The sequence below is a fragment of the Mustela erminea genome, chromosome 7 (genome assembly GCF_009829155.1).
Source record: "Mustela erminea isolate mMusErm1 chromosome 7, mMusErm1.Pri, whole genome shotgun sequence".
NCBI lineage: Eukaryota > Metazoa > Chordata > Mammalia > Carnivora > Mustelidae > Mustela > Mustela erminea.
The window spans coordinates 120,935,639-120,962,572 of record NC_045620.1 but is presented as its reverse complement, the minus strand read 5'-3'; the positions used below and the strand labels follow the sequence as shown (position 1 = coordinate 120,962,572).

At 46.1% G+C, this 26,934-nt stretch overlaps 2 protein-coding genes across 18 annotated transcripts in view; one reads left to right on the top strand and one right to left on the bottom strand.

The window, feature by feature from the left end:
* The window catches only part of LOC116596066 (intraflagellar transport protein 172 homolog), a 25,687-nt gene extending 3,051 nt beyond the window's left edge, over positions 1 to 22,636 (top strand). Inside the window, exons 1-13 of one of the 17 annotated variants that reach the window (XM_032353068.1) lie at positions 137 to 416; positions 814 to 907; positions 1,550 to 1,589; positions 3,996 to 4,081; positions 4,166 to 4,282; positions 4,607 to 4,749; positions 5,613 to 5,706; positions 5,819 to 5,883; positions 6,067 to 6,247; positions 6,494 to 6,603; positions 6,717 to 6,846; positions 6,956 to 7,139; positions 22,548 to 22,636. In XM_032353068.1, the coding sequence (XP_032208959.1) occupies positions 397 to 416; positions 814 to 907; positions 1,550 to 1,589; positions 3,996 to 4,081; positions 4,166 to 4,282; positions 4,607 to 4,749; positions 5,613 to 5,706; positions 5,819 to 5,883; positions 6,067 to 6,247; positions 6,494 to 6,603; positions 6,717 to 6,846; positions 6,956 to 6,973 (1,098 nt within the window). In that variant the 5' untranslated portion in view covers positions 137 to 396 and the 3' untranslated portion in view covers positions 6,974 to 7,139; positions 22,548 to 22,636. Of the gene's footprint in view, positions 1 to 136; positions 417 to 813; positions 908 to 1,549; positions 1,590 to 3,347; positions 3,820 to 3,945; positions 4,082 to 4,165; positions 4,283 to 4,606; positions 4,750 to 5,612; positions 5,707 to 5,818; positions 5,884 to 6,066; positions 6,248 to 6,493; positions 6,604 to 6,716; positions 7,140 to 8,179; positions 8,319 to 12,985; positions 13,068 to 22,547 lie in introns of those variants that run through there. The other 16 variants (XM_032353065.1, XM_032353067.1, XM_032353064.1 and 13 more) reach the window with 16 other exon arrangements.
* On the bottom strand, positions 8,327 to 26,934 carry LOC116596073. Its single transcript, XM_032353084.1, is given in 4 exon segments — positions 8,327 to 8,385; positions 8,387 to 25,020; positions 25,539 to 25,634; positions 25,847 to 26,934. Coding segments are annotated over 4 exon segments (16,818 nt in total). The 5' UTR covers positions 25,876 to 26,934.

The window sequence follows — 26,934 nt, the reverse complement described above, 5'->3', positions numbered from 1 at the left end:
TTTCTTTTTCCTTCTTTCTCCCTTGCTAACAGCTCATTTTTCTCACCAGCCATGATCTCCTTTTGTTTTCCCCACTCCTATCGCTCTCACCCCATTTTACTTTTGGCTTGATTTTCCCACCTTCCTTCCTTTGAACCTTTGTGTCCTCTCCTATGAGATTCCCTAGCATGTGTGTTCTCTCTCACTTCCTCTCTTCTCTACTACAGCGAGACTCATTGCCTTCTGTTACGCACCCATTTCCACCCTTTTGCTCAGTCTCCATCTCTTCTGAAATCCACCTCCTTAATTTCAGACTTCGGGTACTCACCTGGAGCCCTCGAAGAAGCATCTGGGAAGAGGCAAAGCGCAAGGAGATTGCCAACTTATATACCGTCACTGCCTTGGCCTGGAAACGGGATGGCTCTCGACTCTGTGCGGTGCGTTTTACTGGTAATCCCTTTCTGCCTGGGTGACTTTCTCCAAACTAGGAAAAATCCGGCCTTAGCCTAAAGCACTCTCCCTGAAACTAGAGACTCTCTTCTTCCCTTTTGACTTCAACCTAAAAATGTGACATTAACGTCAGGAAAGAGAAATTCGCACTTTATGGGAAGCCAAAAGAGACAAAGAATTCTGTAGGCGGGGCTGATTTCTCCCTTTCCTCCCATCACTATCCTGGCGTCCTGTGAGTGCCACCTCTTTCCATCTGGTACTTCCCAAAACTGCCAGCCCATTTACTGCTAACTCTTTCCTAGATTCTAGAACTTGGGCTTCAAGGGTGTCTCCAGATATCCTTCCGATGCCTGTTACCTTTTATGTTGTCGCTTTCCCTTCCAGGGCACACTCTGGTGGAGTGAAACAGTTTGACTGCTGCCTCCGGAGAAGCATTTACAAGAATAAGTTTGAGTTGACGTGTGTGGGACCTAGCCAGGTAAGCAGCTGATAGCCTACTGCACCAAAATCTCCTTCTGGACACTGCCACAGTGCCAAATTTAACCCCTGGCAGAGCTGTTCTGGAGAACAGAGTATATCAGGCAACTCTTTGGCAACTTTCCTGCTATAGCTCTTCCAGCTTATTGTAAGAAAAGATTTAAACACCAAATTGAAGGGGTACACAGATTGCCACTTCCATCTTCCTGATTTAAAACTTTACTACCTGGGGCGCCTGGATAGCTCAGTCTTAAGTGTCGGACTCGATTTCAGCTCACGTCATGATCTCAGGCTTGTGAGATCAAGCACCCCGAGGGGCTCCACGCTGGGCATGGACTCTGTTGAAGATTCTCCCTTTCCCTCTCCCTCTGCCCCACCCGTGTCTCCATCCCTCTCTAAAAAAAAACAAAACAGAAAAAGCTTTATTACCTGTATGTTAACTGGGAAGTTTAGAATTACGCAGGTACATGACATTGCTTTAGGGCCTCTGAACTCACCGTGTATGACATTGCAAGGTAATTTCTTAGTTCCTGAGCCCACTTTTCTGTTTTCTCTCCCTCTGTCCTCTTTTCCTTCCATTTATTATTCATTGGTTCCTTCATTCTTTTTCTCTTTTTTAAAATTTTGTTCACTTATTTGACAGAGTGTCTGCACAGGAGCAGGAGAACGCCAGAGGGAGAGGGAGCACTCGGACGTGGGGCTGAATATGGGGCCTGATCCCAAGACCCCAAGATCATGAACCGAAGGCAGATGCTTAATCAGCGGAGCTACCCAGGAACCCCCTCTTTTTTTTCTTTAAGATTTTATTTTTAAATAACTGTACACCCCACATGGGGCTCAAACCCACAACTGAGATCAAGAGTCGCATGCTCCTCTGACTGAGCCAGCCAGGCACCCCAGTTCTTTCATTTTCTGTCCATTCTCTATACATGAGCACTGTTAGGACCGAGAATACAAAGATAATTGTCTGTATTCTGTTGTTCCTTAATCAGGATCATTTTAGCAAAGAGGTATATGAAATGACAGTATGATCAGTATATACCACGATGAAGTAATCACAAAGATTTTCACAAGAGGTACTGGAAGGTAAGGAGAGTGATTAGTTTTACCCCTTATGTATTATATATTAGCATTGAAAGAGATAATCTCTGAAAACATTTTGTATATCGTAAAGCACTGTGTGAATGGGAGGTGTCATTTTTACCAACAATAGCCTAGGCTAGGTGAGGAAACAAGAGACTACCTTTGTTTAACACTGTAGAGGTGGACACGGCAGGATCACTCCTCTTTGGGATTGAGGGAAGCCTCAGGGAGCTCAGACTTGTGCCTTACCAAGGTGATTGTGAAGAACCTGTCATCGGGGACCCGGGCGGTACTCAAGTCACACTATGGCTACGAGGTGGAAGAGGTGAAAATCCTCAGAAAGGAACGTTACCTGGTGGCCCACACGTCATTGGTAGCCAGTGAGGACAAAATTTATTTGAATTTCACAAGTGTTCACATAAATAAATAGATCTTATTTTACATATTAGTAATTAACTCTGGGGACACCTAGGTGGCTCAGTCAGTTAACAGCCTGCCTTCGGCTCAGGTCATGATCCCAGAGTCCTGGGATCAAGTCCCACATCAGGCTTCTTGCTCAGCAGGGAGCCTGCTTGTCCCTCTGCTTTCTGCTCTTCCTGCTTGTGCACTCACTCTCTCTGACAAATAAATAAGTAAAATCTTTAAAAAAAATTAACTGTATCATGAAATGTTTCAAGCATAGAAAAATGTATTTAGAGCAGCACAGTATTCCCTATGATGTATAGAGAATAACATATCCATATAGCGTCGTTAAGAACAAGGGTCTAGAGTCAAACTTCCCCACTTCTGCAATTATACCTGTGTGATCTTAGGTCAGTTTCTTAACCTTTCTGTATCGCAATTTCCTCATCCACAAAATGGGGATAAAAATCGTACCTACCTTATATGAAAAGCACTTAGACTAATGTCTGGCAAATAATAAGCAGTTAATAAATGTTAGCTATTAATAATATTATTACTTGTGTACCCATCCTAGTTCTTTTTTTTTTAAGATTTTATTCATTTATTTGACAGATGAAGATATCAAGTAGGCTGAAAGGCAGGCAGAGAGAGGAGGAAGCAGGCTCCCCACTGAGCAAAGAGCCTGATGGGGGGCCCGATCTCAGGACCCTGAGATCAAGACCTTAGCCAAAAGCAGAGGCTTAAACCCACTGAGCCACCCAGGTGCTCCTAGTTTGTGATTTTTGAGGTCTCGTTTAAGAAGTTTCCCTGGGGCACCTGACTGACTGAGCCAGAGGAGCATGGGACTCTTGATCTCAGGATCGTGAGTTTGAGCCCCATGATGGGTGTAGAGTTAAAGAAAGAAAGCAAGAAAGAAAATTTTTAAAACAGAAAAGGTTTCCTACTCTCTCCTATATTTTAATATTTTTAGATTTTGCTTTTCACCTGGAATTAATTTTTGCGCATAATGTGGGTGTGGCTCATATTTTACTTTTTCCATGTTGAACCGTTTATTGGAAATACGTTCTGTACTCACAGATTCGTAATGTCCCCTCTTATAAATCAAGTTTCCAAATACATATGGGTCTGTTCTTAAGATACTTTTACAGTTCATGAGCTTTATGTTTCACATCCAACTGTTGAGTTGTAATGGAAATGGTGTAGTGTGGCGGCCCATGTTCCAGGGGCAGTAATGAGCTGTGAGACTTTGGACAAGTCATCCCACTACACAGGGCTCGTCTTCAATAGTATATAAAATAATAGAGTTCTTCTCTTACCTTTTTTCATTAGTGACCCCTATGAGGGTCTAATTAAAATCATAGATCCAGGGGTGCCTGGGTGGCTCAGTTGGTTAGGCGACAAGCGGGGCAAGTACCAGGAGGCGGAAAGGTGAGCCGTGTCCCCAGAGGCGGCGTGCGGGGAGAGGGGTGCGTCTGAAGATGCGCGCCGTCTGCCTAGAGGGCAGTGATGCAGGAATCTGGGTCAGGAGGCCCCGGGTGTCTCTCCCCTCCCCAGGCTCTACGTGACAGTGGAAGAGCCTGATCTTGCCATCACCATGTTCAAAAAGCACAAGCTGGATGATGATATGATCCGCCTGGTAGGGAAGCACCACCCAGATCTCCTCAGTGACACACACCTACACCTGGGCAAGGTGAGCCCTTCTCCGGTCTCGGCCATCTCTTCCCCGAACAGGCCCCACGTCCCCCTCGCCCCATCCTGATCCTCCTTTCCCCAGGAGCTGGAGGCTGAAGGCCGACTGCAGGAGGCCGAGTATCACTACCTCGAGGCTCAGGAATGGAAGGCAACAGTGAACATGGACCGGTCCAGTGGGCTTTGGGAGGAGGCCTACCGGGTAAGGAGTCCAGGTCACTCTGGGGACACGCCCGTCCCTCCTCCCCACTCTCAAGTGACACATTCTGAACTGGTCGTGGGTCTCTTTGAAAAACACCCATACCGACAGGCAAAATTTCACATGCTGTAGGAGGGGTCTGTGGACTACCTGAAGTCCATCCTTGGACCCTGAGCAGGCTAAGGCTAACAGACCCCAAAACTGAGCCCTCTCCCTGTTCTAGTAGAAAGACCTGACCTTTGTCAAAGCTGCAGTCCGGTCAGAGAGGGGAAGGCAGCAGCCCTGTGGCCCTGGGTGGGAGGACTGCCAAATGGCTTTGCTTCACAGGTGGCCAAGGCTCACGGAGGAGCTGATGCCCACAAGCACGTGGCCTATCTGTGGGCAAAGAGCCTGGGAGGAGCGTCCGCAGTGAGACTGCTCACTAAGCTCGGACTCCAGGCAGCTGCCGTGGACCACGCCGCCGCCAACTGGTGAGGCCCCACCGCTTCTCTCCACTGGCCCCTTTCGAGACAGAGCCTCTACATAGACAAGGAAAACGGCTGTATAGCTGAGAAGTGTTTCTGAAAATGGAGGCAGGAGTGAAGAAATCCTTGGAAGAACGTGATGGAGAGGCAAGGAATGAATCAGTAACTCTTCCCCTGTTCCCCGGGGGCTCAGAACAGTGTTTAGCTGTTCTATGAAGATGGAAAGTGATCTGCGTTTTTCCTTCTTTTTCAAAAAGACCTTTTGAAGCAATTACTATAGCCAGTGTGGGGCTTGAACTCAACCTGAGATCAAGGGTCCCTCATTGTACAGACTGAGCCAGGCAGGTGCCCCAGAGAGAAGAGCTTTTAAAGCTAAGGTGCACTAAACCAGTAATTGACTTCTGAGTAACAGAAGTGGGCTTCTGTTAAATGCAAAAAGAGCTTTTCTTAAGCAAATGTTACAAAGACTAGTAATAATCCTGCATGGAGTCAGATGGCTGAGGGTAGTCAATGTTTCAGGGAGACAGTTTTTCTGCTAGTATAAATGTGGCTCAGGAGGAAGTGGTGGAGAACCCGGAGCCCTCGCTCGGGAGGCAGAGTAGAGCTGAGGGGCTCACTGCGGTCCCCTGCCTCGAGCCCACCCCATTCCTTTATGCCCACTGGTCGCAGGAAGCACAGGCTTTTCCAAGTGTCCCCTGACCCCCGTCCTCCTTTACATGTCTGTGTCACTTCACATGGGTTTTCTTCTCAGTCTGTCCTTTCCCTCCCCTGGCCCCGTCTCTACCCTATTTGTTTTCTCTTGCCCTGCTCCGCCTCTTATAAAATGAAAGTACTGAGTAGGCAGACCTTACCTACACCTTCCATTTCAGCTCATTTGAATTTGCTTTTGAACTCTCCCGGCTGGCCCTCAAGCACAGAACCCCTGAGATGCATCTCCCATATGCTATGTACCTGGAGAATGAGGTATGGATGTGCTCCTCCTCCCTTGCTTTTAACCTGGACCTCCTCCTGTCTCCCGGCTGCCGTGATGGCAATCTGCTTCTGATCGTGTGCGGCTGCCCTTCTGTCCCTACAGGGTAAATTTGAAGGGGCCGAAGCTGAATTCATCAGGGCTGGTAAGCCCAAGGAAGCAGTCCTCATGTGAGTTACCCGTCAATTCCTTACACCCGTCCTCCCAGCCGCAGCCCCAGGACCTGGCATGGCCACCTTCACCTGAACCTAGTACCAGTAAATCTTCTACCCCCTCTGATATCGCTGTCTGTCTCCCACTATTGAGGCCTCAGTCCTGTGATGAGCCTCCCCTGTGTCCTCTTCAGGGAGCAGGTTCGTCCATAACCAGGACTGGGAGGCAGCTCAGCATGTGGCCGAGGCCCACGATCCTGACGCTGTTGCCAAGGCACTTGTGGGGCAGGCCCGGGGGGCCTTGGAGGAGAAGGACATTCAGAAAGCAGAAGGGCTGCTGCTTCGGGCCCAGAGACCGGGCCTGGCCTTCAATTATTATAAGGTAGGGCACCGGATTCAGGACCATGAGGGGGAGGGGGAGAGAGTGTAAGAACCCACAGAGTACTACACTAACCAATACTACTGGGAAAGATCCAGAGTGTTAGCACTGGAGAGGGGGAAGGAGACAAGGAGGAGGAGAGAGGTGCAAGGACCTAGGGATCCGTGGCCCATAGTATAGAGCACCTGTGTGGCAGTGGGAAGGTGTCATGCCGGCCTCTGCCTTCCTGATACCTGGAAATCTGAGCAGGAGGCTGGATTATGGAGCGACGCTCTGCGGATCTGCAAGGACTACGTGCCGGGCCAGCTGGAGGCTCTGCAGGAAGAGTGTGAGCGGGAGGCTACCAAGAAAGGGGCCAGGTATGACGCCAGGAGGCGGCAAGTGTCGGCAGGGCTGGAGGGTGGGTCACAAGGTGTGCACAGGATAGGCCACGCTGCCCAGCCTGTCCTGGTCACGTGGACTCTCATCTCAGGGGCATGGAGGGGCTCGTGGACCAAGCTCGCCAGTGGGAGCAGGCTGGAGAGTATAGCCGTGCCGTCGACTGCTACCTCAAGGTGTGGGGCTCAGGCAGCAGCAGCCTGGTGGAAAAGTGCTGGATGAAGGTGAGGCGGGCTCCACCCTTCCTGGCCGCCCACTTCCCGGACCGCCCTCACAGCCAGCATTCCTCCTCAGACATTGCTTTTTCCTCCTGGGCCTCTCATTTTCGCTCAGGCGGCAGGTACCTGCTGAGTGCTTGCTAGATGCTAGAGCCAGAACTATGAAAACTATAAAAGGGGATCTGAGGCAGAACGCCTAACAGCCTGAAATTGCGGGAAGTTGGACACCACTGTGGCTCAGCTAATTGAGTACCTCGGTGAAGATAAAGGCTGTGATTTGAAGTGGAGTTCAGAGACGGGTGAGGTCTCGACTGAGAGGGAGGGAGGCTTTGTGAGGGAGGGGGCAGACCTGGGACCAGAGCTGGAAGGGCAAATCCAGAGGCCGGAGCTGGGGCCAGAAGGAAGCCAGGAAGAAAGCAGAGTCTCCTCCTCTACATAGAAGCTCCTAAAGAGAAGAATCTAGCCGGTTAATCCAAGTCAGTAGGTTTCATCAATTCCTGAACATATAAATAATCACATTTTATTATCTTAGAAATTGGGTTGCATATAAAGTTTTATATATATTTTTAAAATTTTATTTATTTATTTGACACAGAGAGAGAGGTCACAAGTAGGCAGAGAGGCAGGCAGAGAGAGAGGGGGAAGCAGGCTCCCTGCTGAGCAGAGAGCCTGATGCAGGGCTCCATCCCAGGACCCTGAGATCATGACCCAAGCTGAAGGCAGAGGGTTAACCCGCTGAGCCATTCAGGCGCCCCTGCATGTGAAGTTTTAAATGATGTATCTGGGGTACCTGGGTGACTTGGTGGGTAAAGCATCTGACTCTTTATAATTTTCGGCTCAGCACATGATCTAGGATTGAGAGATCAAGTTCTGCATTGGGCTCTGCACTGGGTGCGGAATCTGCCTTAGATTCGCTCTTCTTCTCCCTCTGCCCCACCCCACTCGTGTTGTCTAAAACAAAGTAAATGATGCATCTTTGATTCAGAGAAATACGGTATTAGGAGTTTGAGGGGGATGTGGAGTCAGAGCTGCAGATCCTAGGTTTCAAGGTCTGCATCTGCCTGGCAGCTTCCAAGGGGGCTGCGGCTGGAGTGAGTCACATGACACGACTCCCTCCTCTGAGACCCCGCCCCGGGAAGCTGTAGGTGGGGTTTAGAGCCCCAAACATGGCTTCAGGGCCCCTTCCTCCCGTTCCATCCCTTTGCACGACACCCGATATCCCTTCACCCTCCGTTCCCCGCTGCAGCACAACGAGTGGGCTTTCTAGGTGGAGATCAATTATCGCCCCTTTATTTACTTAGAGAAATTACAGACCCATTCCCGCCCTCCCTTCCCCCAGGTAGAGCAGCATAGAGGCTCTGATTGCTGAGGGTGCTGGTATCAAAGGCAGTGGCCAAGCAGGAAAGAAGCCACAAAAGGGGCAGGTCGGTGAAGGCTTGAGCCAGTCAGTGAATAATGGGGACGAATCTCTTCTCATCGGTTGGCTTCAGGCCTCTAAACTTGGCCTGTTTTGGAGTATTTTGTGTGTGGTCCCTAGGAGACGTGTTTGAGGAGCCCTTGCAATCTTCAGACAGACCATGTCTGAGCCTCTTCCTGGGGCAGTTGTGTTGGAGTCTCTCCTTAGCGGGACTGCCATGGGTTCTTGCAGAGAGATGCGTTTTCCCACACCAACTGTCCTGGCCCCTTTCAAACTGGTTCTGTTGGCTCTGCTCAGAATGACCGTGTCTGTTCCTCTCAGAGGGACTGCGTCCATTTCTTTCAGAGGGACTACAGTGAGTTCTCTCTGAGGAACTGCGACCACTCCTCTCAGAGGGCCTGTGCTGTCTTCTCTCAATAGGGCTGTGTCTTTTCACCTCCAAGGGACTGAGATGGGTTTTCCCACACCAACTGTACTGGCCCCTTTCAGACTGGTTCTGTTGGCTCTGCTCAGAATGACTGTGTCTGTTCCTCTCAGAGGGACTGCGTCCATTTCTTTCAGAGGGACTACAATGAGTTCTCTCTGAGGAACTGCGACCACTCCTCTCAGAAGTCCTGTGCTGTCTTCTTTCAATAGGGCTGTGTCCTCTCACCTCCAAGACACGGAGATGGGTTTTCCCACACGAACTGTACTGGCCCCTTTCAAATTGGTTCTGTTGGTTCTGCACAGAATGACTGTGTCTGTTCCTCTCAGAGGGACTGCGTCCATTTCTTTCAGAGGGACTACAGTGAGTTCTCTCTGAGGAACTGCGACCACTCCTCTCAGAGGGCCTGTGCTGTCTTCTTTCAGTAGGGCTGTGTCCTCTCACCTCCAAGACACGGAGATGGGTTTTCCCACACGAACTGTACTGGCCCCTTTCAAATTGGTTCTGTTGGCTCTGCGCAGAATGACTGTGTCTGTTCCTCTCAGAGGGACTGCGTCCATTTCTTTCAGAGGGACTACAGTGAGTTCTCTCTGAGGAACTGCGACCACTCCTCTCAGAGGGCCTGTGCTGTCTTCTTTCAATAGGGCTGTGTCCTCTCACCTCCAAGACACGGAGATGGGTTTTCCCACATGAACTGTACTGGCCCCTTTCAAATTGGTTCTGTTGGTTCTGCACAGAATGACTGTGTCTGTTCCTCTCAGAGGGACTGCGTCCATTTCTTTCAGAGGGACTACAGTGAGTTCTCTCTGAGGAACTGCGACCACTCCTCTCAGAGGGCCTGTGCTGTCTTCTTTCAGTAGGGCTGTGTCCTCTCACCTCCAAGACACGGAGATGGGTTTTCCCACACGAACTGTACTGGCCCCTTTCAAATTGGTTCTGTTGGCTCTGCGCAGAATGACTGTGTCTGTTCCTCTCAGAGGGACTGCGTCCATTTCTTTCAGAGGGACTACAGTGAGTTCTCTCTGAGGAACTGCGACCACTCCTCTCAGAGGGCCTGTGCTGTCTTCTTTCAATAGGGCTGTGTCCTCTCACCTCCAAGACACGGAGATGGGTTTTCCCACACGAACTGTACTGGCCCCTTTCAAATTGGTTCTGTTGGCTCTGCTCAGAATGACTGTGTCTGTTCCTCTCAGAGGGACTGTGTCCATTTCTTTCAGAGGGACTACAGTGCGTTCTCTCTGAGGAACTGCGACCACTCCTCTCAGAGGACCTGTGCTGTCTTCCCTCAGTAGGGCTGTGTCCTCTCACCTCCAAGACACGGAGATGGGTTTTCCCACACCAACTGTACTGGCCCCTTTCAACGTGGTTCTCTTGGCTCTGCTCAGAATGACTGTGTCTGTTCCTCTCAGAGGGACTGTGTCCATGTCTTTCAGAGGGACTACAGTGAGTTCTATCTGAGGAACTGTGACCACTCCTCTCAGAGGGCCTGTGCTGTCTTCTCTCAGAAGGGCTGTATCCTCTCACCTCTAAGGGACTGTGATGTGTTTTCTGAAAGAGACTGCGACATCTCCTCTCACAAGGACTGCGACATCTCCTCTCACAGGGACTCTGATGGCTCCTTTCAGAGGAACTGTGATGTCTCCTGCGAGGACGACTTCGATGGCGCCTCTGAGAGGGACTGCGATGGCTCCTTTCCGAGGAATTACATGGGGTTCTCTCCCTTACGACGCTATGGTGGTTTTGCTTCGTGGGTGTGAGTTTCTCTGTAAGGTGACTGTGTGAGGTTCTCTTAAGGGAACCGTGTAGATTTCTCTCTCTGGCCTGAACTCTGGTTCCTGTTTTGGAGCTCTTGGACTCCTGGCTAGAGATTTCACATCTGGAAGAGTTTTTGTTACCTTTGCTGCTGCTGTCCTTTTGAACAATGACCACAGCCTGTCCAACTGAAGTGGTTTTGAAAATAGCACTTCTTTGGGAAACTATGGGCTTGGGTCGTTGGGTATGTCTATGTTGGAAAGAGCTACCTCTTTTTGGTTGATGAGCTGATGTGGATTGCTGTATTTCTTCCCATAACATCTTCTCCTGCTTAGTGGTTATGTCTGTTCGCTTTAGCTTACCAACTGACATCCTATCTCTTTTGATATCTCTTGATGAGGAATAATCTCTGGCTTTTCGTTTTGGATGGTGGTTTTTGCTTGAACACAAATGGTCTGGCCTTGACGTGTCCTCAGGCTTCTGTCCAGCAAAAGCCATAGTTCTGCGTGCTCTCTGGAATGCTTGCTTCAGACCTTGAAAAAGCCGTTGAATGAATTTGGGTTGGGAGGATTTCTTAGGTTGTCTTTTTGAAGAGGCAGTAGTTGTCAGAGATGCTCCATTCCTCTTCCTTCTTAACTGGTCTGGTAAATCCCGAGAAGAACTCCGTATTGTGGTTCTACCATTTCTGTAGAACTTTGTGTTTTGTGTTCTGCCTCCCGTAGTGATTCTTTTCTTAGGGTATTTTGAACTACGGGTCTTTTTGGTTCTCCTTTTAGCCCATGTTTCATCCTGATCGGTTTCAGAGTCACTCTCTGGTAGAGAGTGAACTGGAGTAAACTCATAGTGCCCTGGCCCTCCAATTATCGTCTTTCCTGCTAGGGCAGGGCTTCTAGACTGTCTTTGCCTGATGTGGACTTGTACAGGAGCAGGAGACTGGGAAGATACAGACCGGAAATCCATTGTAGAAGTAGGACTCTTGGAAGCTCGAGTATAGGCTTTAGCTTTCCTTAGTGGTAGTGATATAGAACTCCTTGGTGTGATGGATCTGTCTCTTCTGTGGTACTTTGGGACTTGGGATCTTTTCCTAGTTTGCAACCTAAAGCCAAAACTCACCTTAATCTCTCCATGGTTTTCGGGAGTACTTACAAGGTGGAGCTGTGGGTAGATAAGAAGGTAAGACCCCAAAGTGCCCTGTAATTGATGACGGCAATTAAGTCCTGCACATAGGCCACACTGTAGGCAGATAGGGTATTTTAAAACCACACCTGAAGTTAGAGGTGGAGGTACATTGGGGGGTATCTGACTCCTTAACAGTTTTGCTGCTATTTTTAGCCGCAGATCTTGTAGCAACTGGAACTGTTCTGACAAGTCAGTCTTGGCCTGGGGAAGATAACTTGGCTTGAGACAGTGTTGGGACTCAAAAATCCTTGTCTGTGAACTCTGTGAGTTCTCACTCTCTTCCATTGGAACAGAATCTTTCCTAGTAAAAAGTATATTGAAGGAAGACTCTAAATTTACTGGGACAGGAGGCTGGCCCTCTGTACATGAAACAGGCCTGTGCTGAATGACTTCCTGGGATATATCACTAAGCTTCGAACTTTTCTTTATTTTCGCACTAGCCCCAGAGTGTTGCTGTATTATGGAGGACATGGAGCTACGTGTCCACATCCTTAAGGCTCTTCTTTGTTCGTGACCATGATAGGAAGTGTGTCTCTGAATGTAGCTTTCAGGCACTGAAGTCTGAGAAATACTACTTCGACTCTTCTCTAGTAGGCTCTTGGAAAGTTCCATCAATTCCGCAGGAACCCCAAATAAATTCTGAATAGATTGACAGATATCTGCAGTGGCTCTTTCCGTTAAAGATGTTTGAGAACAAAGGTTCCTTTCCATGGTGGTTCCCAAGACATTCCCTAACACTAGCATCTTGGAGAGGTATTTTCTGGGTAATCGCTGTCTCCAGGAGTGATTCTCCCAGACATTCTGTTGTCTGCTCAAGACAGACCAGTTCAGGCCTCTTTGAGTTCCTGATCCTGACTGGAAGGTCTTAGATGGTGTTCTCCAGCTTTGCAGTGGATGATGGGATAGGCGCTGGAGTGAATTCTCTAGCTTCTCCACCTGCTTCTTATCAGTCCTCTTAGATACGACACCTACTCCTGGGATCTCAAAATGTGGCATTTCTACAATGTGACCTATCTCATCAGAGGGTTGATTGTGAAGGGACAAGGGAAAGGTTGAAGTTTGTATCATTGTAGGGTCTATAAAGTATTCTTCAGACTGCAAAATATCTGTCCCAAAGTTATTTATATCCAAGGCCCTTGACACTTCTGGCATCTCCAGATCACAAAGGCTTCCTAATTCAGATGCTTCGACAGAGCTTGAGATGAGCGAGTTTGAAGAGTTCTGTAGAAATCTAGAGAAATAATTCCCTATTTGTAACTCCTCTCTTGACATAAAATCCTCAGATTCCCTATTCTGATATATCTGTACTAGATTCAAATCCTCACATTCCATGATTTGAGGAGGCCCTATTTTTACCCCCATTCCTTTCACAGCCTGAAGCCCTTGTTCATGAGTGAACACTGTCGATTCCTCCAAAGAAAATGCTGGCTGTGAGAGTGATTCTGGCGATTTCTCTTCGATATTTGGCCTCACCATTAGTTCTACCATTTCTTGAAGATGTGGCCTTGGGAAGAAATCCAAACAATCCATTACTTCAGTAGCTGATCCTAAGGAGTCTCCTATTGGTTCTACAATCTGAGGAATTGGTGGTGGTGCTAATTCCTCAGATTTTACAATTTGAAGTGGTGGCCGTGGGATTAAAAGAGTCTTTACAATTTGAAAGCCTGTCAACTTCATTCTATCCAAAATCTGGTGTGTTGGCTCTGTGGTTAATTCCTTTGATTTTACACTTTGCAACCATAGCCCTGAGGTAAACTCAGAAGGTCTCACATCTTGTACTTTTGGAGTCAGTTCAACATAGTCTACCATTTGAGAGGTTCCCCCTGGTGTTAATGGTACAGACTTTACAGCATGAAGTGGTGGCCCAGGAGACACTTTCACATATTCAACAACTCTTGGGGGGCTTCTTGAGGTTATTCCTATTGGTTGAGCAGCTTGAAGCTGTGTCTTTGTACATCCTGTGACTTGATGGAGCAGCTTTGGACTAATCCTCATAAGCTCTGTAATTTGACCCTGTAGTCCTGGAGCTATCTGTGAATATTTCATACTTTGATTCTGTGATTGTGTCAGCCCCATTGGTCCATCCCCTTGCTGCCGTGTGTCAGATGTGAGCTCTACAGATTCTGCATGTCCTGTAGCTTGACCTGTCTGCCTTGGGGACAAATCTAAAGATTCCTCCCTTTGAAGCCACTGCTTAGAGGTTGAACCCACAGATTCAGGAACTGGATATCTTAGCCTTGGTGTCATCTCTGAAGATTCTGGGACATGATGTAATGACTCTGTAGTCAGTGCTTCTGATCCTTCCCTTTGCAGTCTTTTCTCGGAGATCGCCTCCGCAAATTCTAGTGCTTGAGGATAGGGCCTTGGAGCGTTCTCTGTATATCCAGTGGTTTTACTTATTGGCTTTGGGGTCATGCCAAGGAATTCCTTCTCTGTTGGCCTTGCTTTGTGGGTCAACCCTATAGTTCCTGTAGTGTGATACTTGGGCTCTACTGTCATCTCTTCAGATCCTGTAACTTCCTGCACTGGCCTTGTATAGGATTCCCCCGAATCCTTAACTTGAGGCCATGACTGAGAGAGCAACTCGAGAGTTTCTGGGATTTTCTTTAAGGTTAATTCTAAGGTTTCAGAGCCTTGATTCCTTAGCACAGGAGTCAGATCAACAGATTCTGGGACTTGAAGATCTAGCCTTAGAGGCACTCCTGAAGATTCCATGGTTTTACTTGTTGACTTTGGGGCCAACCCCACAGATTTTTCTACAGTTTCATTGCCTTGATAGGCCAACCTTTCTGTGGTATGATAAATTGGTACTGAAATCACATTTACAGATTTGGAGACTTGATGCTTTGGTGTTGGGATCACCAAATTCACAGATTTAGGGACTTGAGGCTTTGGTGTTGGGATCATCTCTGCACCTTCTATAAATTGATGCCCCGGCCTAGGGATTATCTCCGAGGAATCTGTGATTTGATAGCTCCTCCTTGGAGTTAGTCCCTCAGATTTTGTTCTTGGAAGCAGTGACCCCGGTAGTAACTCTATAGATTTCATATCTTGTTGCAGAGATGCTGAAGACAATGCCACATGTTTTATACTTTGCAACTTTGCTTCTGGAGTAAACTCCAAAGGTTTCTCACCTTGTCGCTGTGATTCTGGAGACAAACTTGAAAATTTAACACTACGCACCATGGGTCCTGGTATGAACTTCTTAGTTGGCTCTGGTGCCAACACTGTTGGTTTCATACTTTGCCATCCTGAAGTCAACTCTTGGCAATTCATACCTTGCTGTGGGGACCCTGGTGTCAACCCCACCGATTTCACATCTTGAAAACATAGTTCCGGTGCAAAGACCTCAGAATTAACACTTGGTGACCTTAGGCATGAGGGAAACCCTGAAGAATTAGCACTCGGAGGCTGTAGCTGTAGCTTTAACCTCAAAGATGTCACATCTTGAGAACACTGCTCTGATTCAAACACCATAGACTTCTGCCTGAGGCAAGAAATCAAATCCTTAGAATTCACATCTTGAGGTTGTGGCCCTGGCTTCAACGCCAGAGATTTCACATCTTGAAAACACACCTTTGGTGCAAACACCACAGATCTCTCACTGTGCTGCCTGAGGTGTGAGGGCAACTCCCCAGAATTCATACCTTGAGCATGTGGCCCTGGATTTAACGCCACAGGTTTCACTTTTGTAAAACATGGCTCTAGTGCAAACATCTCACATTTCAAGTCCTGCAGCTCAGAGCCTGAAGCCAGTTTCACAGAATTTCCACCACAAGACACTGGCTCTTTGTTGGTCTTCACAGACTTTACATCTTCAAGCAGTGGCTTTGGTAAAAATAACACAGGTTTCATACCATTCAGCGAAGAGCCTAAAGTGAACACTGAGTGCACAACTTGTTGCTGGGACCCACAGTGATTCTCCAAAAACTGGATGTCTGGAAACTTTGTCCCTGGAATTAACTCAGATGATTTTACACCTTGCAAATGTGGTCCAGGGCTGAACAGAATAGATTTTGTACCTTGATATTGTGACGTAGGATCCAAGTCAGAGGGTTTCATGCCTTGCATCTCTGGGTCTGGATTAAACTTTATAGCATTTATGCATTGAAGTTCTGACCCAAAATTCAAATCAGAAGAATTCACACCTTGCAGCTCTGGGCCACAGTTTAATTCTTGTGATGTTATACCTTGAAACTTTGTCCCTGGACTCAATTTGCGTTTCATATTTTGTAAATGTTGCACAGGGTCGAACATAAGAGATTTTATACCTAGAACTTCTGACCCCAGATTCAAATCAAAAGATCCCATACCTTGACATTTAACCCCTGAAGTCAACTCAAAAGACTGTATACCTTGCAAAGGTGGCCCAAGTTCATACCCCATAGAATTAGCACATTGTACTTTCGGCTCTGGATCCAACTCCAAAGAATTTACACACTTCGTCTGTGGCCCGGGGTTGCATTCCATAGGTGCTACAGCAAGAAACTTTGACCCTGGAATCAATTCGGATTTCAAATCTTGTAAATGTGGTTCAGCGATGAACACCATAGATGTCTCACTTTGATTCTTGGACCCCGGATTCCCCTGAGATCCTGGACCTTGACCTTTTGTCCCTGAAGTCAATTCAAAGGACTGTACACCTTGCAAAGGCGGCCCAGGTTTGCACCCCATAGAATTTGCACATTGTAATTTTGGCTCTGGATTCAACTTAGAAGAATTTACACACTTCCTCTGTGGCTCAGGGTTGCATTCCATGAGTGCTATAGCAAGAAACTTTGACCCTGGAATCAATTCAGATTTCAAATCTTGCAAATGTGGATCAGGGTTGAACACCATAGTTGTCTCCCTAGGGGTCTCTGACCTCAACTCAGAAGACTTTGTACCTTGAAGTTTGGAAACTGAAGTTAATTCAGAAGGGTTTATACCTTGCAAGGGTGGCTCAGATTTGCATTTAACAGAATTTACACACTGAACTTTTGGTTTTGAAATAAATGCAGAAGAATTCACATCCTGCAAAGGTGGCCCAGGGCAGAACACCTGGGATTTTATACCTCGAGGCTCTGATCCAGAATTCAACTCAGATTTTACACCATTTAGTGGTGGTCCGGTACTGAATGCCCTAACATTTCTACACTGAAGCTGTGGGGCTAGATTAAATTCAGAGGATTTCCTACCTTGTAATTTAGGATGATGCTTCATTTCCAGAACTGGCTCATATGGAAGCTTCCTGTCTGTGCACAACTCAGGTTTTATCTCTTGTAACTGTGGCCCTGGATTGAACTTGAAGGATGGCATACCTTGAAGCCTTGATCCCTGGCATAGCTCAGAGGATTTAACATCTTGCCACTGTTGCTCAGGATTGGATTCCTCAGATTTCACATCTTGAAGCTTTGTCTCTTTGCACAATTCTGAAGATTTTATATGTTGCCAATGTGGTCCAGGGTTGTATAGCACAAATTTCACACTTTGAAGCTCTGGCCATGGTTTCAACGTAAAAGACTTCTCTTCTTGCCGCTGCTTCCCAGCATTGAACTCGGAACATCTCACATTGCCAATCTTTGATTCCAAGGCTAACTCAGAGGGTTTTGCGACCTGGAACTCTAGGTCCTGGTTGACCTCTGTGGTTTTCATTATTTGAAGCTTTACAGACTCAGGAGATTTTGCACCTTGCAACGTTGCCCCAGGGCTGAATTTCAGAGATTTCATGCCTTGAATGTGTGATCCTGGTGTCAACATAGGCAGTTTCCTATTTTGTAATCGTGGGACTGACTCAAACCCCAAAGATTTCACATCTTGGGTCTTTGCACCTAGAGCCAATTCAAGAGGTTTCATGTCTTGCCACGTGGGTCTGATATGGAACTCCACAGATTCTCCACTTTGAAGCTTTGTTTTTGGTGTTAACTCCGAAGATGGCACACTCTGTAACTGCAGAACCGGTTTTAAGTCAACAGATTTCAAATCTTGGAGCCTGCACTCTAGCATCAAATCAGATTTCTCACCTTGTCTCTGTGGTCCGGGGTTGAACTCCACAGATTTCACACCTTGAAGCTTCCTCCTCTGAATTAAATCAGATTTCCCACCTTGTAGCTTTGGACCGTGGTTGAACTCAGAGGGTTTCACTTGTTGAAGTTTTGACCCTGGGATCACTTCAGAAGATCTCATACCTCGCAAGTGCGATCTAGAACCAAATCCTGCCGATTTTTTATCTTGAAGTTTTATACCCATGATCAATTCAGAACATTGCACGTCTTGTAACTGTGGGCCTGCTTTCATACCTGAGAACTTCCTCTCCAGGGTCAGATCAGAAGATTTCTCCCCTTGTAACTTTGGATTAGCTTTCAGTTCTGCAGATTTCACACCTCCAAGCTTTTCCCTTGGGATCACTTGTGAAGATTTCCCATCCTTCAAGTGTGGTCCAGACTTGAAATTCATAGATTTTACATCTCGAAGCTTTATACCCATGATCAACATAGAAGATGTCACATCTTCCAACTGGGGGCCCGACTTGAAGTCCATGGACTTCACTTTTTGAAGCTTTGTCCCCTGTATCAATTCAGAAGATTTCACACCTCTCAGCTGTGGCCCAGGTTTGACATTCACAGATTCCACATCTTGAAACTTTGTTTTTGAGATTAATTTAGAACATTTCTCTCCTTGAAACTGTGAGTCAGGGTTGAACACCACCTGCACATTTTGAAGCTTTGATCCAAGGGGCAGGTCAGAAGATTTCACAACTTGCACCTGGGGACTGGGACAGCTTTCTTTATGTTTTACATTTTGAAGCTTTGTCTTTGAGGTCCTTTTGGAAGAATTCACATGTTGTAACAATGGCCCAAGGTTGAAATCTGTACATTTGGTACCTTGAATCTTTGTTCCTGTGATCAGTGTAGCAAATGTTATACCATTCAACTGTGAACTTGGATTTAACTCAGTAAATGTCTTATCTTGGGACTTTATCTCAGGTGACAACTTAGAAGGTTTTAGATCATGCCACTGTGACCCAGAGTTGAAATTCTCAGATTTCATACCTTGAGGCTTTGTCTGAAGAGTCAATTCAGAAGACTTTGTGCTTGCCAAGTGTAGTGGGGAGTTCAGTTCTCTACTTGTATTGCTTTGTAATTGTGACCCTTGGCTTAATAGCCCAGATTTCACACCAGGAAGCTGTGGACCTTCCATAAGCACCAGAGACTTCACACCCTGAAGCTGTGCTCCTGGGGATGACTGTAAGGGTCTCACTTCTTGAAGCTTTGGTTTTGCAGGCAGTTTAGTAGATTTCCTATCATGCATGCAAAGCCTAGATTCCAGTGGTATAAATTTTATATCCCAGAGCTTTGACCTTGAAGTCAGCTCACATGATTTCACACTTCTAACCTGTCGACAAGGTTTCAAATCACAGTCTTGAAGCTCATGTTCCTGGAGTGATGCCGAAGATTGTGTATCTTGGAGCTTTGGCCTTGGAGTTAATGTAGATGACTTTCTATCTTCTAACTGTATCAAAGGTTTCAACCCTAGAGACTTAACACCTTGAGACTGTAACCCTATAGACTTCACACCTTGGAAATCAGGTCCTGGTATCCACTGGATACACCTCACTCTTTCCAGCTGTGGCTCTTTTTTGAACTCAGTAGTTTTGACATCTTGAAGCTGTGGCTCTGAGGTTGATGCCAAAACCTTCCCTTTTTGCAGCTGTGTTCCTGCGTGCACCCCAGAGGTTTTCATGTTCTGCAACCGTGGCACAAGGTTGAACTCTGTATATATCACACCTTGAGATTTGGACCCGAGAGTCAATTCAGATGACTTCACATCTCTTAACTGTGTCGAAGATTTCAACCCTACAAATTTAACACCTGGAGACTGTGACCTGAGATTGAACTCTACAGATTTCACAGCTTGGAACTTAGGTCCTGGGATCCACTGAATGCATCTCGTACTTTCAAGCAGTGGCTCTTGTTTCAACTCAATGGTTTTTACACAAAGCTGTGGCTCTGAAGCTAACTTTGAGCCTTCAATCTGGTGCAGTGGTGCCCCTGGGGTCAACTTAGGAGACTTTGTGCTTTGCAGCTGAGGTTCAAGTGGTTCAGGCTTGAATTCTCTAGGTTTTAAACCTTGAATATTTGATTCTAGAGTCAAGTCTGATCTCATACTTTCCAACTGTGACTCAAAATTGAGGTCTACTAATTTTTTACCTTTAAATTTTAGCTCTGGAGTTAACTCCAAAGACAGCCCATCGTCCGACTGAGCCCCTCTCTGCAACTGCTCTGAATTCACACATTGATGCTCTGGAGAGATTACAGATAGCGTGCCATCCTGTTCTGGCCCAGACGTTAAATTCATGAGTGCTGTCTCTGGAAACTGTTGCCTTGGGGCTAAATCCACAGTTTTTACTCCTTCAAACTTTGATCTTCTGGTTGCTTTCACAGATTTTACTTCCTGCTTGTTTAGCCTCGGGGTCAACTTTACAGATTTTTCACATTGCGGCTCTGAATCTGGAGTTTCCTCTACAGATTGTAAACTTTGATGCTTTAAACACGGGGTACTGTCGACCAATTTACTATCTTGGGTTTGTGGCTCTAAAGTCGGTTCCTTGGGTTTCACACCTTGCAGTTCAGACCCTTGGAGCAATGGCCCTGGTGCAAAAGGCACAGCTTTCTCACCTTCCATCTTGGGCTCAAATTTCAATTCCACAGTTTGCACATCTTGCAGTTGGGTTCTTTGGACCAACTCCACAGCTTTGGAGTCTTGAATTCTTGCATGCAGAATCCTGTCAGAAGTTGTACCTTGAAGCTTGGTATCGTGGGTGCTTTTCACAGGTTTGGCATATTCTATCCATGGCACTGTGGTTATCTCCATAGATTTCTCACCTTCCAGCTGTGGACTAGGGGTTAGCAAAGTAGATTCCGTACCTTTTAGACCCTGTCCTGTAGTTAAGACCACGGGTTTCACATCTTTCAGCTCTGAGGTCAACAACTCAGATTTGACACCTTGAAGTTTTGAGTCTGGGGTCAGCTCCATTGGTTTCATACCCACCACACCTGGCCCTGGAGGTAAATGTGAAAATCGGACACTTTGCAAATGTGGCCCTGGGATCAGTTTCACACCCTGAAGCTGTGCCCCCTTAGTCAATTCCTCTGATATTATACATTGTAGTATTGGCTCTTGTACCAGCTTCTCAGATTCTACCATTCCAGTAGTAGCTGGCTGTTGGATTAAGTTCACATATTCCACATCTTGTAATTGTGGCTCTGGATGCAGCAGCATAGACTTTACTCCCTGGAACTGTGGCTCTGGGGTCAACGCCGGAACATGTTCTTTTGGTCCTGTGATAAGTTGTTTAGGTCCCACCACTACTGGGGATGACTCAGGGGTTAACTTGACAGATTTCAAATTTTGCATTAGTGACTCTGATTTCTCATATTGCATTCGTGGTCCTAAAGTCAACTCCAGGGATCCTTTTACTGAATATGGTGGTACTGGCATCGTCTCCTGGATATTTTCCACTTGAGACAATGCCAACCCAAAAGGTTCTGCGTTTTTGTATTCTGACTTTAGGGGTATCTCTGAAGGCTCAGTAACTTGAAGGTGTGGCTTTAGAGTCATTTCTGTAGATTCTGTAACTTGACCTGTTGGTTTTGGTGTTAATGCCACTTGGAGCAAAGCCCCAGAAAAGAGCTGTGCAGTTTCTGTGTCTTGATGGCCTGGCCCCAGAGTCATCTCTGAAATATTCTGAAAACATGGCCTGGGCATCATCCCAGTAGTTCCTGTGACTTGCTCTGGGATTAATTTCACAGATTCCTCCTCTTGTGGCCAGGTCTCAGAAGCTAACTTTATGGATGCTGTGTCTTGACGCCGTGGTCTAGAAGTTGGACCCAAAGACGCCGTTGCTTGTAAATGTGGTTCCAAGCTTAGTTTCCTCGATTCAACATGTACGTGTGTTTCAGGAACCAACCTCTTAGATACTTCCAGTGGTACACTTAAATCCACAACTTTATTGCCATGCATTAACGGACCTAGAGTTAACTCCTCAGGTTTTGTACTTTGGGGCTGCGGTTCTGGGGTCAGCGGCCCAGATTTCACACCTTGAAATTGAGGTTCTGGGGCCAACTTCTTATAGTTCATAAATTCTGAATACGGCCCTAGATCCAGATGAACAAACATCATACTTTGGGACTCTGGGTTCAACACTTCTGGATTCATTCCTTGCATCTCTGATCCTGGTACTAACTCTGGAGATTCTTTTATTATGTGTTGAGGCATTCGAGTCTCCAAGGCCTTTACGCCTTGGAGCATTGTCTCAAGAGCACCTTGGAATGGCACTGAGTTCGCCTGCAGATATTCTGAAGTCTGGTTCAATGGCCCTGGAGTACTTAAAGATGATTGTGTCAACTCCAGAGATTCTTTCCTGTGGTGACAAGGGTCGGAAGTCAACTCTACTTCTGCTCCTTGATATCCTGGCTCTGGGATCATTCCTAAAGATTCCAAAGCTTGATGCCATGGGGTTAATCCTTTAGGTTCTGTGGCTTGATGATTTGACTTGAGGTTCAGCTCTGCAGATTTTACTGCTTGAATGTGTGCCCTTGAGATCGGCTCCTCATATTTCATACTTTCCACCTGTGTTTCAGGAATAACATTTCTACGTTCTACCATTTGAGGAAATTTCACATCTTTAAACAATAGTACTGGGGCTGTCTCCTTAGATCTTTCATCTTGTAACCATGGCTTTGGGGCAAACTCCATGGATTTCTTCTCTTCCTGGGTTGGTCTTAGGATCAGCTCCACAGCTTTTGTATCTGAAAACTTCAGCGGTAGGGCCAAATGAACATATTCCAGACCTTGCAACTGTGGATTGTGGGTCAAATCTAGCGATTTCCTATTTTGCAACTGTGGTGCCTGGGCTAACTCAGCAGATTTTCGACTTTGTTGTTGTGTTCCTAGGGTAAAATGAATAGATTTCACACCTTGAAGCTGAGACCCTGGTGCTAACTGTACAGAATTCCCACTTTCCAGCTGTGAAATAGGAGCCAACTCATTAGATGTTACAATCTGCAGTTGAAGTTCTGGGGCCAATTCTCTAGGGCTCACAATTGGGATCAGCTGTCCATATTTCACCATCTGTGGGACCGAACCTGGAGTCATGTCTACAGATGTTACATTGTGCAGTGCTGGGGGTAACGTCATAGAATCCACAGTTGTAAGTTGTGGCATTGGCTTCTCCCCCAAATATTCTGCACCTGGAAGTAGAGATATGGTGGTCATTACTGCAGATTTTGTGACTTGATGCAGTGGCTTTTGGCTCATTTCCTTAGATGCTTTTCTTTGACCCAGTGATCTTGGGACTGTCCCTAAATGTTCCATTATTTGATGATGTGACAGTTTTGAATCAGTCAGATTTCTGGTTATGGGGTCAGAAGCCGACCCCATAGTTTCCATCATTTGATGGCTTTGCCTTGGACTCATCTCGGAAGATTCTAAGATCTGATGCCATGGGGTCAAACTTGGAGATTCCATGACTTGATGAGGTAGCCCTGGGGTTAATGCTGTAGTCTTTGTGCCTTGAACATACGGTTGTGGAGTCAACTCCACAGAGTCTCGCACTTGAATCCATGACCCAGGAGTCAACTCCAGAGGTTTCCTGACTTGAGATACTGGCCTCGAGGTCAAATCCTGAGTTTCTGCAACTTGTGATTGTGGTCTTATGATCGTTCCCATGGATGACCCCAGTGCTACTGGACTTACCTTTAAAGAACGTATGGATTGATGTGATGACATTGGAATCGTCCCTACTGATTCTGTGACTTTAAGTGGTCGCTTTGGAGGTAAACCCACAGATCCTACAACTCCAGATGGACCAATAGTAGGAGGAGAGCTAGAAGATGTCAAACCAACTGACTGAGCTGCTCCTGGGGCCAAAGTTGCAATTTCAGACTGTGAATCTCCTGATTCTATAACATGTGACCGTGCTGGTGGAATTATTCCCACGAAATCCATAGCTTGTAATAGTGCCACTGGACTATGACTTGAATCCATGACTTGAAGCAATGCTGCAGGATTTACCGTCACATTATCTGTGACTTGATTCAGTGGACTGGCGGTCATCTTGGATCCCATAACTTGATGCTGAGCACTTGGTTTAGTGACTTGATATGATGGTTTAGTGCTTACACTCACTTTTTTGGTCGTTTCCATTGGTTTCCCAACTTTGTCTGGTGGCTGTGTGAACAAGCCCACAGATTCTATCACTTCTGAATGTGATTCTGGGATCATCCCCATTGCATCCATGACTTGAAGTAATGCTAAAGGAGTTACCTTTATGCTCTCTGTAACTTGACATGGTAGCCCTGGGGTCAATTCCACATTAGTCATGTGGGACTTATGCTGCTGAATCCCTTTTTCCAGAAGACCTAGGACCCTCTGTTCTATATTAAGTTCTAGAACATGTTTTGGCTGCTCCTGCAGTCCAGTGGTCTTCTCTGGAATTACGTCAGCTCCAAAACTTTTGGGAAGCGGAGTGCCCAATGATGTAGCTAAGGGCCTGGATTCAAGGATCTGTGGGCCATCCCCAAGTTGTGACTGCTTACCTGGGATAAGTGACTGTGAAATTTTTGTTTCTGTTCGATTTAATCCAGATTCCACTCCAATATTCACATGGAGCTGAAATGATGGACAGTTTGGGAATTTATTGTAGAGACTTTGTTCAGTGCTTTGATGAATGGGCATAGATACCTGGATTTGAGGTTTCTGTGGTTCGGGAACTCCTCCTTGTGCCTCAGTTAAATAATTCAGCATTGCCCATGACTCCCTCACCGGCAGAGGCACTGTTTGTTCCCTCAAAGTATAAACCTTCCAAGCCATATGTCCCTCTAACTCCCACCTAGCCAAAGGAGAGAGCAGGATTGGAGCCCACCCCGAGAATCGTGGTCTTGCCTTGGTGAAAATAAAATCTGGCCCATGATCCAATGTCAAATGACTCTTGCTCTCTCCCCGACTCTTTGTTTTTTCTTGTTGGCAGAGATCTGGGGATTCGAACACAGAGTTGATCAAAGAGTTTTGGGATCTTAAGGGTGAAAGAGCTGCCAAATTCTGTAACAGTTTTGATTTCCCAAACTCTGAGAGCTGAAAAGGAGGCAGGGCTGTGCCCTGGTTCCTGAACATGGAAGACTGGTTTCTGGGTAAAATAGGTAAACTATGGCTCTGGATTTGCCGGGTTGTTCCTTTAGAAAAGACGGGAAGGTGGGACAGGCTGGAGTTGCTGCATAATGATCCGGAGGAGCTGCTGTCCTTAGGAGAATGTTTTGCTTTCTTACAGCCACAACAGGGTAGAACAGGCTCCTGAGGCACAAGCACAGAGGAGGTGGAGGAAGAAATCGTGTCCTGTGATTCAGTCAAACAGAATTCCTTAAGAGCTGATCTAGGAAATAAAGAAAAGTTTCCATTTGCTTTGGGGCAGGAAAAAGTAGGAAAAGGGAAAGGTAATGGCTATTTCATATGTGAAATATTTTGTCCTGAGTGAGAACAATAACAACAAAAGAGGTTGTCTTCCCCAATCTCAATTACTTATGTAAAGAATTCCTCTAGGAGGAGAGGAAGGTATGGGTCTCCATTCCAATCAGAAATGATCCATGGACTTAACCTTTGGACCCAGAATTTATGCCCACTGCCCAAACTAAGTAAATAAGCAACCAACTAACAATCTCTCTTTTCCCTCTCTTTTTCCCTCCTTCTTTCCCTCTTTCCCACCTCCCTTCTTCGGTCTCTTCCTCCCTCCCTCTTAAAAGTTCTACCACCTTTGGGGCATCTGGCTAGCTCGGTTGGTAGAGCATGCAATTCTTGATCTCAAGAATTCAATTCAATTCAAGTAGAGTTTACTTAAGACAAAAACAAAAACTTCCACCACCCAACCTCCTCCCAGAAACGACCTTCCCTGACCTTGCACATTCCAGATGTTGGAGGATCTGTTGAAGACTTCTCTCCATTGACCAGAATGCGTACTCCTGGGCCCATCCCATAGGGAGACCTGAAAATCTGGATACAAGAGTAGGTCAATGTCACTGAAGTGATATTAAAGTACTAGTAAGGAAACCAGTAAGAATAGTGACTTAACTTAGAAAAGGAACAGCTATCATTCTGAAGGAAGTAAAACAGTACTAGGTACCTTTCTCTTAATTACTACAGAGTTTATCAGTAGAGTAAGCTGAAGAGAGGAGGAATAGATAGTGAAGGTCAACTCTACTCACTGTGTCTCATTAGCTTCGGAGCAGCTCATCCTAAGATTTTCTTCCCACTGGGAAGCTGGGAGCAGAGATAAAGAAGCTTTTAGCACCCTAATTGTTGATACCACCTCTACCTTGTTCCACCCCCTTGTTGTACACATAAGAAAACAAAGGTGAAACCATGCCTAGGATCATTAAGTTAATTAGTGGTAGAGCTCAGACTTAACCCACGGCTCAAGTTTTTATATTTTGAACTCTACTATGCTGCCTTCACCGTGGAGTAGATGAAGCTGTTGGAAAGAGCAGGAACAATCATGCGAGTAGGGAGTTGGAGTAGGGGAACCAAAGTTCATAACACATATTTTTTTCCCCCAAAGGATTCTATCCAGTGCCTATGATAGGGGAAAAAGTTATCGGAACTTCCTGCACCAAACATTAATCTCACCCAATTTCTTTCCTGATACTTTGAGTTCTACACAAAAGGAAAATTAGGCAAGAAAGCATGGGGAAAGGAAGCATAGGAAGAATTATCAATCTGTTTACATCTCTTTGGAAGTTGCTCAAAAGAATCTAGCATCTTTGGAGATGCTAGAAAGAATAAGCACATTTCTTTCATTTACATAATCTTTTTCCAATTCCCTCCCTCAACCTGTTATTAAAGTCTGGAGTCTTAAAGCAGACCCACAGTTGATTTGTCAGTAGCCTTGAGCTGAAGAATCAAGGATAGGATCTTTCTGACCTGTGAGTTTCTGGATCTTTTTGAATTTATGCTTCTTTGAAGTCTAGAGAGGCACAAATAGAAAAGAATAAAATCAGAAAATGTTCTAGGTTAGAGAATCAAGAGCACATTTCCTCTTACAGACACAAATATTGATCCAGTTGGTGTCCATAACCACAGCACAACTGGCACCCCATTCATGTATTCATAGATCATTTAATGAGAGCTCACTAAGTTCTAGGCAGTAGCTTGGGTGCTAGGACTACAAAGGTAAATATGACCCCTGTATTCTGGGAATTCACATTAATAGGGAAAACAGATGTCTAAACAGCTAAGTTATAATACAGTGTGGTAAATATAGAGCACATAAACCACATAAAAATAAATATAGAAC